Genomic DNA, 13,889 nt, shown 5'->3' on the forward strand with positions numbered 1-13,889 from the left:
CATGATCTACTTCCAGGTGGCCTGCCACAGGCTGGGATATCCACAGGGGCTAAAGGCTGCAATTTCAAAATCTCCTACAACAATTCAGAAAGAATTAAAACAGCAGCCTTCATTGTTATATTTCCCTAACTGCACTTGCTGTGTTAGTGATCATCACATATGTAACAGCATTTAAAAAGTGCTTTGTGTTTATACCCACAAGGTCCAATCTCTGAGATTCATTCCAATCTTTCTGTAGTTATATGCAATCTCAAAAACCAAGGGCAATATCCTTAGCACTAAATGAAAACATTAACCCCAATGACACCATCTGGAGTTTTTATTTTGGTATATACCTTCAATGTCTTGAAATCTAAGCCATGTTAACAACACTTACGTGAATGGAATGTATTACAACTTACTCTGCTTTAGTGGAAAAGGGCACCCCATAACTACATCATCCAAAAAGACATATGTTATTCCTATCATCTAACTATACATACTCCACTTACTAGGATATTAAAAACAGTTAAGCCAGCCTTTTAAAAACTGTCCTAAAATATCACACTAGGATATAAAAATAAATCATCATGCACATATCTATTTCCCAATCTTTGCTGTTTAACCAAAGAAAGTTAAACCTCTGCTGACCAATACTTATCTAATATGTCAAGCATATATTATGACTTCTACCAATCTGTTCTATTTTGGAGATGCCACTCCAATGCTCACTAGACTGGGAAGAAAAGGCTTTCTTCTAGAGAACTGAATAAACTAGATTTAAAAAATATACATATTGAACAGATTGCTTCTACTTGGATTACTATCATTCATATCTGGGATATTCAAGGTGCTTTACAATGAGGTATAAATTAGAACTACAATGAGTACTTACAATCAACAGCACAGCTTTTAGGAGAACTGCTTGTTTTTAGGAAGAAAAGACTTGGATAAAACTCCAAGTTTATTCCCTCTGCACTTCTCTAACAATAGTGCAGATTTTTTAGCTTACAAAGCCATACATAGCCAAACTGAAGGCAAATACCAAAGCCTTCAGTAAAAGATCTCTATGGAATTATATACTTAAGTCTAGTCATTTGCCCTATAACCATGTACCAAATCAACAGGGTAGATGATACCAACTAAGATCCTGAAATAAATTAGATGAGTCATGAAGAGTCATCAATGAGAAATGGAATTTTAATCAGTATTCAAAATATAAATTCTAGAAGTGACATTCAGTTTTTTAAGCAACTGATGCTAAATGTTATTAACCATAATATGACTGATAACATTTAAAGTACAGAAAAAGATAATGGAAGTTATGTACACTTGGTAAAAAATGTTGTCTGAAGACTTTAATGGAGGTGATGTATATATGTATGGGCACACACGCACAATTAAACCAGGCATGGAGTATTTTCTTATTTTTATGATATCAAAAATTAAATTTTATCATTTTTATGTTTAAAAGCTAGATTTACTACCTAGAAACAACATCTAAAACCATCTCTACAAATATTTCCATACTTACTATGATCCAAGTAAATACAGCGTTGAATAAGATAGACAAAGATACATACAATCTGGCAATTTACAAAACTTTTAATTACAAAATTAAAAGCTCTTTATTCAGATTAGGTATAGACTATGAGTGCTAACTGCAGGGCTATTCTGCCCCTCATGAGAAGCAGAGAATACTTCATGAAGGAACTGACATCTGAAGTGAGCCCAAAAAAATTGAATGGAACTGGCAAAAGACATGGAGGGAAAAAAAGAGGAAAAAAGAGAAAGGCTGAGAAAATAGCCTTTCAAAAGACATATAAGTAAGAAAAAAGTGGTAACTGAGAAACCAGTAATCATAAGTATCAATAAGTAAGTTTGTGTGGTTAATAAAACATACCATTTATTGAGATCCTACTCTATAGTACCAGCCTTCTTAACACCCACTGCTTCTAATATTTACAGCTTTTCATGATCATAATCCTCATTTTACGGAAGAATAAATTTAAGGCTTAAAGGGAATAACTTGCCTCGTCAGGGAAAAAACTTTAAATGACTTGAGATGGTTAAAAATTACTTGGTATCTTGTCCAGGGTGCCTTTCTGAGTTATCTCCGCCTTTCTGCTTTTCTTTGTCTATTTTTATTTATTTATTTTATTTATTTTTATTTTTTTTAATGTTTATTTATTTTTGAGACACAGAGAGAGACAGAACATGAGTGGGGAAGGAGCAGAGAGAAGGAGACACAGAATCTGAGGCAGGCTCCAGGCTCCAAGCTGTCAGCACAGGGCCCAACGCAGGACTCAAACTCATGAACCGTGAGATCATGACCTGAGCTGAAGTTGGCCACCCAGAGCCACCCAGGCGCCCCTTCTTTGTCTATTTTTAAATTTCAGAAATTACAGGTAATTGATAGCAATGCAAATGATTATTTTCCAGAGATATGCAAATAAATTGTGTCCAGTGGAGTCATGACTGATTTCCATCCTGCATGTGAAGATTTTGAAGATTTTTTTTTTAGGTTTATTTATTTTGAGAGAGAGAGAGAGAGAGAGAGAGAAAGAGAGGGCGAGCATGTGTGCACATGAGAGGGTGAAGGGCAGAGAGAGAGAATCCCAAGCAGGCTCTGCACTATCAGCACGGCACTGTCACCACAGGGCTCTATGTAGGGCTCGACCTAGGGCTCAAACTCATGAATGATGAGATCATGATCGGAGCTGAAATCAAGAGCTGGATGCTCAACCGACTGATCAACACAGGCACCCCCACCCAGCATATGGAAAAAGCCAGTTTTGACTCTATGAAACAATTTTGTGTCCCATATTCCTGGTGGCATAAATATGTGTCTGCTCTCTGGATTCTCCTTGAAACTAATATAACGTTTTTATGGTTCCCTCATTAATTAATGAGTTGCAGAATACCTCCGGCATATGTTTACAAATATTTTTATAAGTCATGATTTTACCTTTTTAAAAAATTATTCTTTAATACCTCCAAAGCACAGAGTCAGAATTTGAAGTTGGCATGGATTCTGTATGGTTCCAAAGGCAAAGTTCCAACTCACTACTTTCCTCCTTTTATTCTTGAATATTTATGCTAACACAAATTTTTCTAATACCTCTTATAAGGATCTCACCAAATTTTTTATAGCTTGTGTGCTGAAACATACTAAAAAGTCCAGCATGAGGCTACTTTCAGTCTCTCACTTCTTCGCATAACTGTGATTCCGGAGTCTCCCGTGGAATGAAAAAGGAAAATAAAAATAAAAATACCTTCTCTCATTCCAAGGCTTTTCACAGCTAGGCAATCACAAAAAGAAAGAATGAACCTACAATTCATGCCATTTAATGCTCTATCAGGCATAATTCAAGTCGAATCCCATTGGGCAAACTCTGGGATAATTAAAATGTACTGATATAATGAATAAGAGAAAGGTGGTGACTTGGGGGAGAACTTCTAAAACCCTTGCCTCCTGCTTTTGCTGATTATTCTTTTTGTTATGTTAGATTCCCTTTCTTGACCTCGTCTTTTTGAAAAAATTACAGATTGTTTCTGTTGAACAAAACTAATACCTAGTGGCAAACCTACACAATAGAAATTGGGTGGTAAGTTTTATTGCTGTAAAAAACACCCAACAACATAAAGGGACACTGTTAAGGTATTCATTCAGTTCACAAGGAAATTGTAAAAAATTTAATTTAAAAGGGAAGAAAAATCCAGTGCACACATTTATATAAAAATGTACTTGTTTACTTGCTTAACAAAATTGACAGTACGAAGCTTCCTTTGCATGTTACAATGACATGTGTTAAAGGTATACGCTTCTTTCGAACCAAACATTTACCCTTCGCCACTGGTGAAAGGCAACAAGATCTCTTTACAAAGTCTCGTCTTTTTCAATAAATTTTGCATGAAAACATGTTATACTGGCACAAAGTTGCCTGCTGTCACATTCGAAGTGTGATAAATGTTTAATGAAAACAACACCACACAGCTTGGTGTCAGACAACAGCTATCACACAGCCCTGCTTTGATCCAAACAGACACTTAAAAGGAGTTCTAAGCACGCTCTGCACCACAGAACTCTATAACCTATATGCAAATAGGGGTAAATTAGCATAAATGACTTCCTGCTGCATAAAGAAGTAAGAGGTAAGGAAAAATATGACAGCCTCTAAGAGTATGTAACTGCTGTCAAAACTCAGAGTCCAGCATTCCCAAATCACTTCCAACATCTTCTGCCAAGCACTAGGTAGGAAAAATCTCATCAACAGAAACTTAGTACATGAAACTCTACAACTGAAGACTCTGGAACATTGCCAGGTCAAAGCCATAACCAACGTATATCTATAAAGTGTGATTACTATGTAATACTAGATTTCTTAGATACACTGTTTGCAATACTTCTAGCTTTTTAAATATTGTTATCCCCATTTTACAGAAGAATAAATTAAGGCTCAAAATACCTTGTTCTAGAAGGAAAAAAATATAAATGATTTAAAATGAGTAAAAATTATTATTTCTGCAAGCTAATTTAACTTTCCCAGAATCTAAATACCTTACCATTCTTTTAAATGTATGGGGTGTGTGTGTGTGTGTGTGTGTGTGTGTGTGTGTGTGTGTAATTCAGAATACATGTTCAAAGACAGTAATTTCTATGAACAAAAAGTATATGTTGCTTCTGTTGGTATGCTTTCTGTACTTCTAGTCTATAAAGACATACCAGAAATAGTTTCAATACAAGCAATGTAAATTGCACAGTAAACTTTTTAATGAAAGATTTTATAAATAGGTAACATACAAGCTATATGTGAAGCCTGATTTCACTGCTGTCCCAGTGGCTTCTAATCTATTTTCAGAGAGATTTAAAGACAATTGATTTAGTGGGAGTCACTCTTCAATATAAGAAATTCTATTTAAACATATTCCCCTTCTATTACCCACCAAAAAGAACGTTTCAGTTGTTCAGGTATGGCTTTGTATGCTTGGATCAGGAAATACTTACCTCTCTTTAAAAGCACAAAGCTTCAGAAAGTTACATAAAGAAAGAAAAGAAAAAAAGTATAAACTCAAATGTTGGAGCAAAATATTCCAGAAGTTTTGATGGGCACATTTCTGAGACCATCCATTTATCCATCCACAGAAAAGGCAATAAGAGGATAACTGAAAACCTTTCATGGTATCACATCGTAAAGGAGAATACATTCAGGAATACCTAATCAGGTTACTGATGAATCCTAGATTACTCAAATTAAGAAAGCACTTTACCAGGCAATAAATCCTGATGAAAAATAGACTTAAATCCAATCCATCCAAATCCTACTCTTAAGGATAGCATTAGGATTTAAAATATATAGGAGAATGTCACTGGTGGTAGTGACATATTTATTCACAACAAATTTTTCACAGAAGTCTATAAAAGCCAACTATACTTTATGGAGTTTGATCAAAATGTTGCTAAAGGACGCACAATATGAATCCACAGAAGACTCAGATGGGGTGTACGATGTTCACAATCATCAGATCAAGCTGGAATTATGATATGCCATACTAAGTTTCGTATTTCTGATTTTTGACTCGCAGTAATAGTGTGCTTAACAAAATAATGTTAAGTGTCCAATTTCAACTCAATAACTATTATCAATAAAATTTGTTTTCATATTGCAAAGACATGTCTCCATAAAGTAAATACAAACATCTAATGATATGATAAATATTTTAAGTTTTAAAAATTTGGGACAAAAGCTAATAATAATAAGAAAAAGCTATATCAATGTTTAAAGATAAAATATTCTTAAAAACTGAATTTTATAAATGTAAAACATTAAAAATTAACATCATTAAACCTTTTCGAAAAAATCTAAGACAAGGCTCAGTTGGTGTCTTTCTTAAATTAGTCTTTCACATAATATTATAAGGAAAAACACCTTTTAGTCCCTTCTAATATAATTATTAGAATAATAATAATTAGTCTTATTATTTTAGAAATAATAAGGAGGGTCCCTGATACCCTCCCAGCTTTTATTCAGCCTTCCTTATTCAGTAGATTAATAAAATGAATAGATCCATTTACAACGGTATAAGATATAGTCATTCAAGTGTCCTAGGAATTCCAAGAACTATACTTAATTCACTGCTATATTTACAAAATTTTTTTTAGAATTATCTAATTCAGTATCTTTTTCTTCAAAAGTTTAATAAAAGACCTCTTCCTTATTATTAGGCTCATTAATTCCTTCTTGAGCATTCCTTTCTCTCCTACTTTTATTTTTCCCAATTTAAAAAATTATAAAATCATAAAATCCTTTACCATTATTGTTCTTACTCTTCTTACTTTGTACTCTATAAGCATATGCTCTATGTTGTATCGATTTTCATATAAAACTGATATTTTCAAACTGGATTGATAAAAACAAAGATTGTTATGCATAAAGAAGCAGAAGTATGCAAGTTGTTATTTTCTCTTATGTGAAGAAGCAGCTAGGTTATTTAGTATACTCTAAATATGTGTCACTGGTTGCACAACCACAACGAATTAATATAGAAGTCCTAATTATATGGTTTGTGAATTTTTTTCCTTTCTCTCCACCTAGGTTGTGTGTGTGTGTGTGTGTGTGTGTGTGTGTGTGCGCGCGCGCGCGCATGAGCGTGTGTGAAATCATTTGGCAAGAGACAGGTAACAAAATAATCACAGAAATAAATTTAATTAAGGGCTAGAAATTTTGCGTGTTTATTAAATATAATTAAATGTAATTCAAATAAACAGACGAAATGTTCTATTGTGGGAAAATAAGTAAGAGAGAGGGAGGGAGAAAAGAAGGAATCGATCTTTTACTAATGACAGATTTCTGACCTGATCAGAGAAAAATAAGGCACAGAAAATTCTTTCAGTTCTCTTTAGGTATTTTCTAGGGCAGTTTAAGCTATAGCATTAATTACTTAATCTCATTATATTCTCATCATCAGTGATTATGGATTACCAAGAAGTGAAGACAATGTACTCTGAAGAGGCAAGTTGCTGTTGTCAGTAAACTTGAATTAGAAGCCTAACTGTCATTTACTAGTTCTGTGATCACAAGTTTTCATCTATATGAAGGATAATAAAAGTACCTATTTCATGAGGTTATTACTGAAAACTAAGTAAGATAACTAACGCATGTCAATTGCTTAGCAAAATTCCTGATACTTAGAAAATATATTTAAAATGATAGAGACTCAAGGGAGCCTGGGTGCCTCAGTCGGTTAAGCAACCGACTTTGGCTCAGGTCGTGATCTCATGGTTTGTGGGTTCGAGCCCCCATTGGGCTGACAGCTCAGAGCCCGAACCCTGCTTCAGATTCTGTGTCTCTGTCTCTCTCTATCCTTCCCCCACTCATGTTCTCTCTCTCTCAAAAGAAATAAATAAACGTTAAAAAAAATTGTTTTAATGTTAGACACTTATTATGTCCACTGTGGATAAAACCTTTTGTTCATACCTCAGATAGACCTGATCGTATCATTACCCTACTTGCAACTTCATTGGCTTCTCATTGCCTTTAGAATTAACTTCAGACTTGGGGCGCCTGGGTGGTTCAGTCAGTTGAGTGTCTGACTTTGGCTTGGGTCATGGTCTCGCAGTTCATGAGTTTGAGCCCCACATCAGGCTCATTACTGTCAGCACAGAGCTCGCTTTGGATCCTCTGTCCCCCTCTTTCTGTCCCTCCCCCACTTGTGCTTTCTCTCTCTCTCTCTCAAAAATAAATAGACATTAAAAAAATTAAAAAAAATAATTAACTCCAAACTTAACATAACTTATAAGGTACTCCAATAATCATCTCTCACCATTATTCCTCTTCAACTCTAAACCAAGCCTCATTAGACTTTAGTTCCTCAAACATGCCATACCCCCCCTGCTTGCCTGTCTTTCACAGGAAGTTCATTTTGCACATACATTCTTTCTCATCTCTGAGATGAGTGTATACATCTCTGGTGTATAAACACCACTTCTTCTGAGAGATCTTCCCTCATATGCTAACTAGTCTGGATCAACCAGCTTATTGTTCATGGAAATATCTTGCAACCACAATGTTGCAATGTTCATCCTCAAGACTGAGGATGAAAGCCAAGATGCTGAGACTGGCCTTTTGGAAGGGTAAAACAGCCCAGATCTGCTTACCTCTAAACTCTTTGTTATATTAGCAAGGTATGTGTTCATGGTTTAAGCTAGATGCTGACAAACTACAACCTGTGGGCCAAATCTAGCCAGTTGCCCATTTTTGTAAGCAAACTTTTATTGCAATACAGCCATATCATTCATTTAACATTATCTATGGGCTGCCTTCGTGTTAAAAGGACACGCTTCAGTAGTTGCAAAAGAGACATATGGCCTAAGAAGCCTAAGTTATTTGCCATCTAGCCCTTTACAAAAAATATGCTGTCCTTGGTTTAAGCTACTGTTGGTTAGGTTTTGTTACTATGACCGAAAGCATCCTAACTCATACAATGTTTCCATAACTTCCTAGTGAAACATCCATCTGATTTCACTGTAATTACTTATACATCTTCCCTTCTATCTATGCTTATTCTGCCATCTGCATGAACTCTCCAAGTAGGACTGGCCTACTATTATGTTCCTATTACCAACATACTACTTGACAAATAGAAGGCATGTAAATATTGTTGCCTGAACAAGCAAACAAATTAATGAGTGTATATATCAAAAGCCAATCAATATTTATTAACAAGTAACATGTACATTAGGTACTCTAAAAGATAAAAAAGAGGTAAGATACATTCACTGCCCTGAATGGCTTAAAAAATCAGGTTTAGGAAATAAACATGTAAAAAAAAGAAAGATAAATTATTTCTGAAGCGAAGCAGGTATATCTGTACATATATAAACACTACCATATTAAATGTGTACACTGACCTAAAAAAATTCTGATTTTAGATTATACCAAAAGGTAAGAATTTGGTGTCCTCAACACTGACCAGGAGAGAAAATATCCCGATATAACACCACTCTATATTATGGTCCACTAAAACCATGGAAATTACTGAATCAAGCTACGCACAGCTTTTTAACATCAGTTCCCAGAGCCCTTCAACTGACACCTATTGTGTTTTTTTTTTTTTTTAAACATTTAACATTTAACATTTATTTATTTATGTTTGCGCTTGCGCTCTGAGAGAGCGCAAGGGGGAAGGGCAGAGAGAGAATCCAGTGCAGGGCTTGATGCGGGACTCAAACTCATGAACCGCGAGATCATGACCTGAGCTGCAGTTGGATGCTTAACTGACTGAGCCACCCAGGCACCCTGACACCTCTTGATTTGACCTTGCTCATTACCTTTGTTGAGATTTATTTTTTTAATTTTTTTTTTTTTTTTTAACGTTTATTTATTTTTGAGACAGAGAGAGACAGAGCATGAATGGGGGAGGGTCAGAGAGAGGGAGACACAGAATCCGAAACAGGCTCCAGGCTCCGAGCTGTCAGCACAGAGCCCGACGCGGGGCTTGAACTCTCGGACCGTGAGATCATGACCTGAGCCGAAGTCGGCCGCTCAACCGACTGAGCCACCCAGGCGCTCCACCTTTGTTGAGATTTAAAAAATAATGATGAATATAACATTATTACCTTGTAGATCTATCATCCAGAATTCAGTCCTTTGAACATAATGAACACTGAGTCTAACCTGTAAAGCTACCTGACCCAGACCTTCAAGATTGATGTTAACCATATGAGAATCTTTCCTGAAACCACCCAACCTCCCTTTTTTATCCATGAACTCAATTTTCTTACCTTTAACATCCCCAAAATAATGCTTTATGTAATTTCAATTTTGTACAACTGTATAATTATTCTGGTGAGGTGGAAAGCAAAAATTTAATGAGTAGTAAAAATCATATTCAGTCTTCTCATAGCCATGTACTATCTAAAGTGTAAACCAAAAGGAAAACAAAAAAAGAACAAGGAGCAAAGCAGTTCCTTGATTGACATAATTTATTCATCCTCAGTCAGTATCTTCCAGTCTTAGAAACCTATTCTGTGTCCTCCACATCTATCTTCCTCCTGACTTTCTCCTTTTACCAACAGATTTCTCCCACATCCTCTCTGATCTTAATTCCAATCTACCACTTGAGCTAACATAGCCTCCCTAGCCTTATGGCCAGGTATCCAACCCTGTCTCCTCTCCTATAATATTCAACAACCCTTAAAACTAGAAAAAGACAGAAGTTAGAATTTTGCAGGAGCACAACTGGTCTATGTGCATTCATGGTTGTGAGGTGATCAGGAAAAAGAAAGTCACATAATAATGTTATCCTCTTCCAAAATCCACCACAAATTTATCATTTCAAGGAATCTGGCAGGTTTAAATAATATCACTAAATCTGAAAATAAGAAATTAACAGACAACTGTGAAAAAGGATGAGATGAGTTCCACATTCTTTAATAAATTTAATTCCTCACAGAATCAAGATCTCAAGGAACTACATTCAAGACCCTGATAAGTTCTTTAACACTGAAAACTGATCCATAAAGAAAAACATTTTTGTACTCAAGTATCACAGTGAATATACATGGGGCGTAGAAAGACTCACAAAGGGGGATAAATTCCAAGATGTTCTGCTTCATAAAATAAAAGACCCCAATGTCAGTTTTGAATAAAACAAATAAGAAGCTATAATTTATACTATCAACCAAGATTTTCTTTCATTTTAACATCTAATACATAGTTATGAATGGATTCCAACCTCCAAATGTACAAAGCTAGAATAACTGGTTAATACCAACTCTGGAAAAAATAAATTCTGGGCCTCACACACATACACTCATTCTAATAAACACACACCTTAACAGTGACCAAGTCCCATTCTACATTGAAAGAGGCCTAACCAATAGTAACATGGTTACTAACATGGTTCTTTCCCTTTGTTTTACCTTTACCCTTTTCTCCTAACAGCTTTACAATAAATTAATAGACATTTTTAATCATAAGCTAGTCTTTAAATTTTAAATTCATATTCATGATAAGGAAACTGAATATAGAACTCTCCTAAAGAATTATGTAAATTTTCCTTTATTGACATACTAAGCTTTGATAGTGCCATTTATTTTGTGCTTCTAAATCTTGTTATGTAAGTATTAAATGAAAAAAGGAATACAAAGGAAGAACAGTAAAAATCTGAGATAACCATTTTGATTTTATCCTTTCTTCTTTATCTACAGTATTCTTCTATTTTATCCTTCTAAGAAAAACCTCAGAGAATGAAAATTCAGTTTGAATATTGCCATGGAATCACTGACTCATCACTGCTTAAGATTTACTTCAACTTACCCACGTTTGATGTTGTGTAATTCCTTGTCCTTGCATTTATCCTTCTCTTTTTCTCTTTTCTCCTTATCTCTGCCTTTACGTCTTTCTCTATCCCGAGACCGACTACGGGTTCTTCGGTGACTGGACCTTTCACTGCTTCGACTATGAGAACGTGGACGAGGTCTTGACCTAGACCTATAATAAGTAGAGTTTATTACATTCATTTAGATTATATTTTGTATTATACATACAAATACTCTTTAAAACTATCTGAAAGAAAAGGATTTAGTTTTAGCTATGGATTTAGTAACTATGTGAAGTAAGCATCTGTATAGGATTCTTTATGAATAAGTACACTCAATTAAAATGACATGAGGGAGGGGTGTCTGGGTGGTTTGGTTGGTTAAGCAGGTTAAAGCATCTGATTCTTGATTTTGGCTCAGGACACAATTTCATAGCTCGTGGGATGGAGTCCCATGCTGATAGCACTGAGCCTGCTTAGGATTCTCTCTCACTGCTGTTGTTTAACATAGTGTTCGAAGTGCTAGCATCAGCAATCGACAACAAAAGGAAATCAAAGGTATCAAAATTGGCAAAAACGAAGTTAAGCTTTGACTTTTTGCAGATGAGGTGATATTATACATAAAAAACCCGAAAGACTCCACCGAAAGTCTGCTAGAACTGATACATGAACTCAGCAAAGTCGCAGGATACAAAATCAATGTACAGAAATCAGTTGCATTCTTATACACTGACAATGAAGCAACAGAAAGACAAATAAAGAAACTGATCCCATTCACAACTGCACCAAGAATCATAAAATACCTAGGAATAAACCTAACCAAAGATGTAAAAGAGCTGTATGCTGAAAACTATAGAAAGCTTATGAAGGAAACTGAAGAAGATACAAAGAAATGGAAAAACATTCTGTGCTCATGGATTGGAAGAATAAATATTATTAAAATATCAGTACTACCAAAGCAATCTACACATTCAGTGCAATCCCAATCAAAATTGCACCAGCATTCTTCTCGAAGCTAGCACAAGCAATCCTAAAATTTGTATGGAACCACAAAAGACCCCGAATAGCCAAAGTAATATTGAAGAAGACCAAAGCGGGAGGCATCACAATCCCAGACTTTAGCCTCTACTACAAAGCTGTAATCATCAAGACAGCATGGTATTGGCACAAAAACAGACACATAGACAAATGGAATAGAGACTCCAGAATTGGACCCATAAAAGTATGGCCAACTAATCTTTGACAAAGCAGGAAAGAATATCCAATGGAAAAAAGAGTCTCTTTAACAAATGGTGCTGGGAGAACTGGACAGCAACATGCAGAAGAATGAAACTAGGGGCGCCTGGGTGGCTCAGTCGGTTAAGTGTCTGACTTCGGCTCAGGTCATGATCTCACGGTCCGTGAGTTCGAGCCCCACGTCGGGCTCTATGCTGATATCTCAGAGCCTGGAGTCTGTTTCAGATTCTGTGTCTCCCTCTCTCTCTGACCCTCCCCCGCTCATGCTCTGTCTCTCTCTGTCTCAAAAATAAATAAACATTAAAAAAAAAAAAAAGAATGAAACTAGACCACTTTCTTACATCATTCACAAAAATAAACTCAAAATGGATAAAGGATCTGAATGTGAGACAGGAAACCATCAAAACCCTAGAGGAGAAATGCAGGAAAAAACCTCTCTGACCTCAGCCGCAGCAAATTCTTACTTGACACATCCCCAAAGGCAAGGGAATTAAAAGCAAAAATGAACTATTGGGACCTCGTGAAGATAAAAAGCTTCTGCACTGCAAAGGAAACAATCAACAAAACTAAACGGCAAACGACAGAATGGGAAAAGATATTTGCAAATGACATATCGGACAAAGGGCTAGTATCCAAAATCTATAAAGAACTCACCAAACTCTACACCCAAAAACCAAATAATCCAGTGAAGAAATGGGTGGAAGACATGAATAGACACTTCTCTAAAGAAGACATCCAGATGACCAACAGGCACATGAAAAGATGCTCAATGTCACTCCTCACCAGGGAAATACAAATCAAAACCTCACACCAGTCAGAGTGGCTAAAATGAACAAATCAGGAGACTATAGATAGATGCTGGCGAGGATGTGGAGAAACGGGAACCCTCTTGCACTGTTGGTGGGAATGCAAACTGGTGCAGCCGCTCTGGAAAACAGTGTGGAGGTTCCTCAAAAAAATTAAAAGTAGACCTACCCTGTAAAGTAGACCCAGCAGTAGCACTGCTAGGAATTTACCCAAGGGATACAGGAGTGCTGATGCATAGGGGCATTGGACCCCAATGTTTATAGCAGCACTTTCAACAATAGCCAAATTATGGAAAGAGCCTAAATGTCCATCAACTGACAAATGGATAAAGAAATTGTGGTTTATATATACAATGGAATACTGCTTGGCAATGAGAAAGCATGAAATATGGCCTTTTGTAGCAACGTGGATGAAACTGGAGAGTGTTATGCTAAGTGAAATAAGTCATACAGAGAAAGACAGATACCATATGTTTTCACTCTTATGTGGATCCTGAGAAACTTAACAGAAGACCACGGGGGAGGGGAAGGGGGAAAAAAAAAAAG

At 35.9% G+C, this 13,889-nt stretch overlaps 1 protein-coding gene across 1 annotated transcript in view; it reads right to left on the minus strand.

The window, feature by feature from the left end:
• Window positions 1-13,889, minus strand: part of RSRC1 (arginine and serine rich coiled-coil 1) — a 249,432-nt gene that overhangs the window by 130,189 nt on the left and 105,354 nt on the right. Inside the window, exon 4 of the mRNA XM_042903182.1 lies at window positions 11,301-11,474. Coding sequence (XP_042759116.1) covers window positions 11,301-11,474 — 174 coding nt within the window. The remainder of the gene's footprint in view (window positions 1-11,300; window positions 11,475-13,889) is intronic.

The sequence above is a fragment of the Panthera leo genome, chromosome C2 (genome assembly GCF_018350215.1).
Source record: "Panthera leo isolate Ple1 chromosome C2, P.leo_Ple1_pat1.1, whole genome shotgun sequence".
In the NCBI taxonomy this organism is placed as follows: Eukaryota; Metazoa; Chordata; class Mammalia; order Carnivora; family Felidae; genus Panthera; species Panthera leo.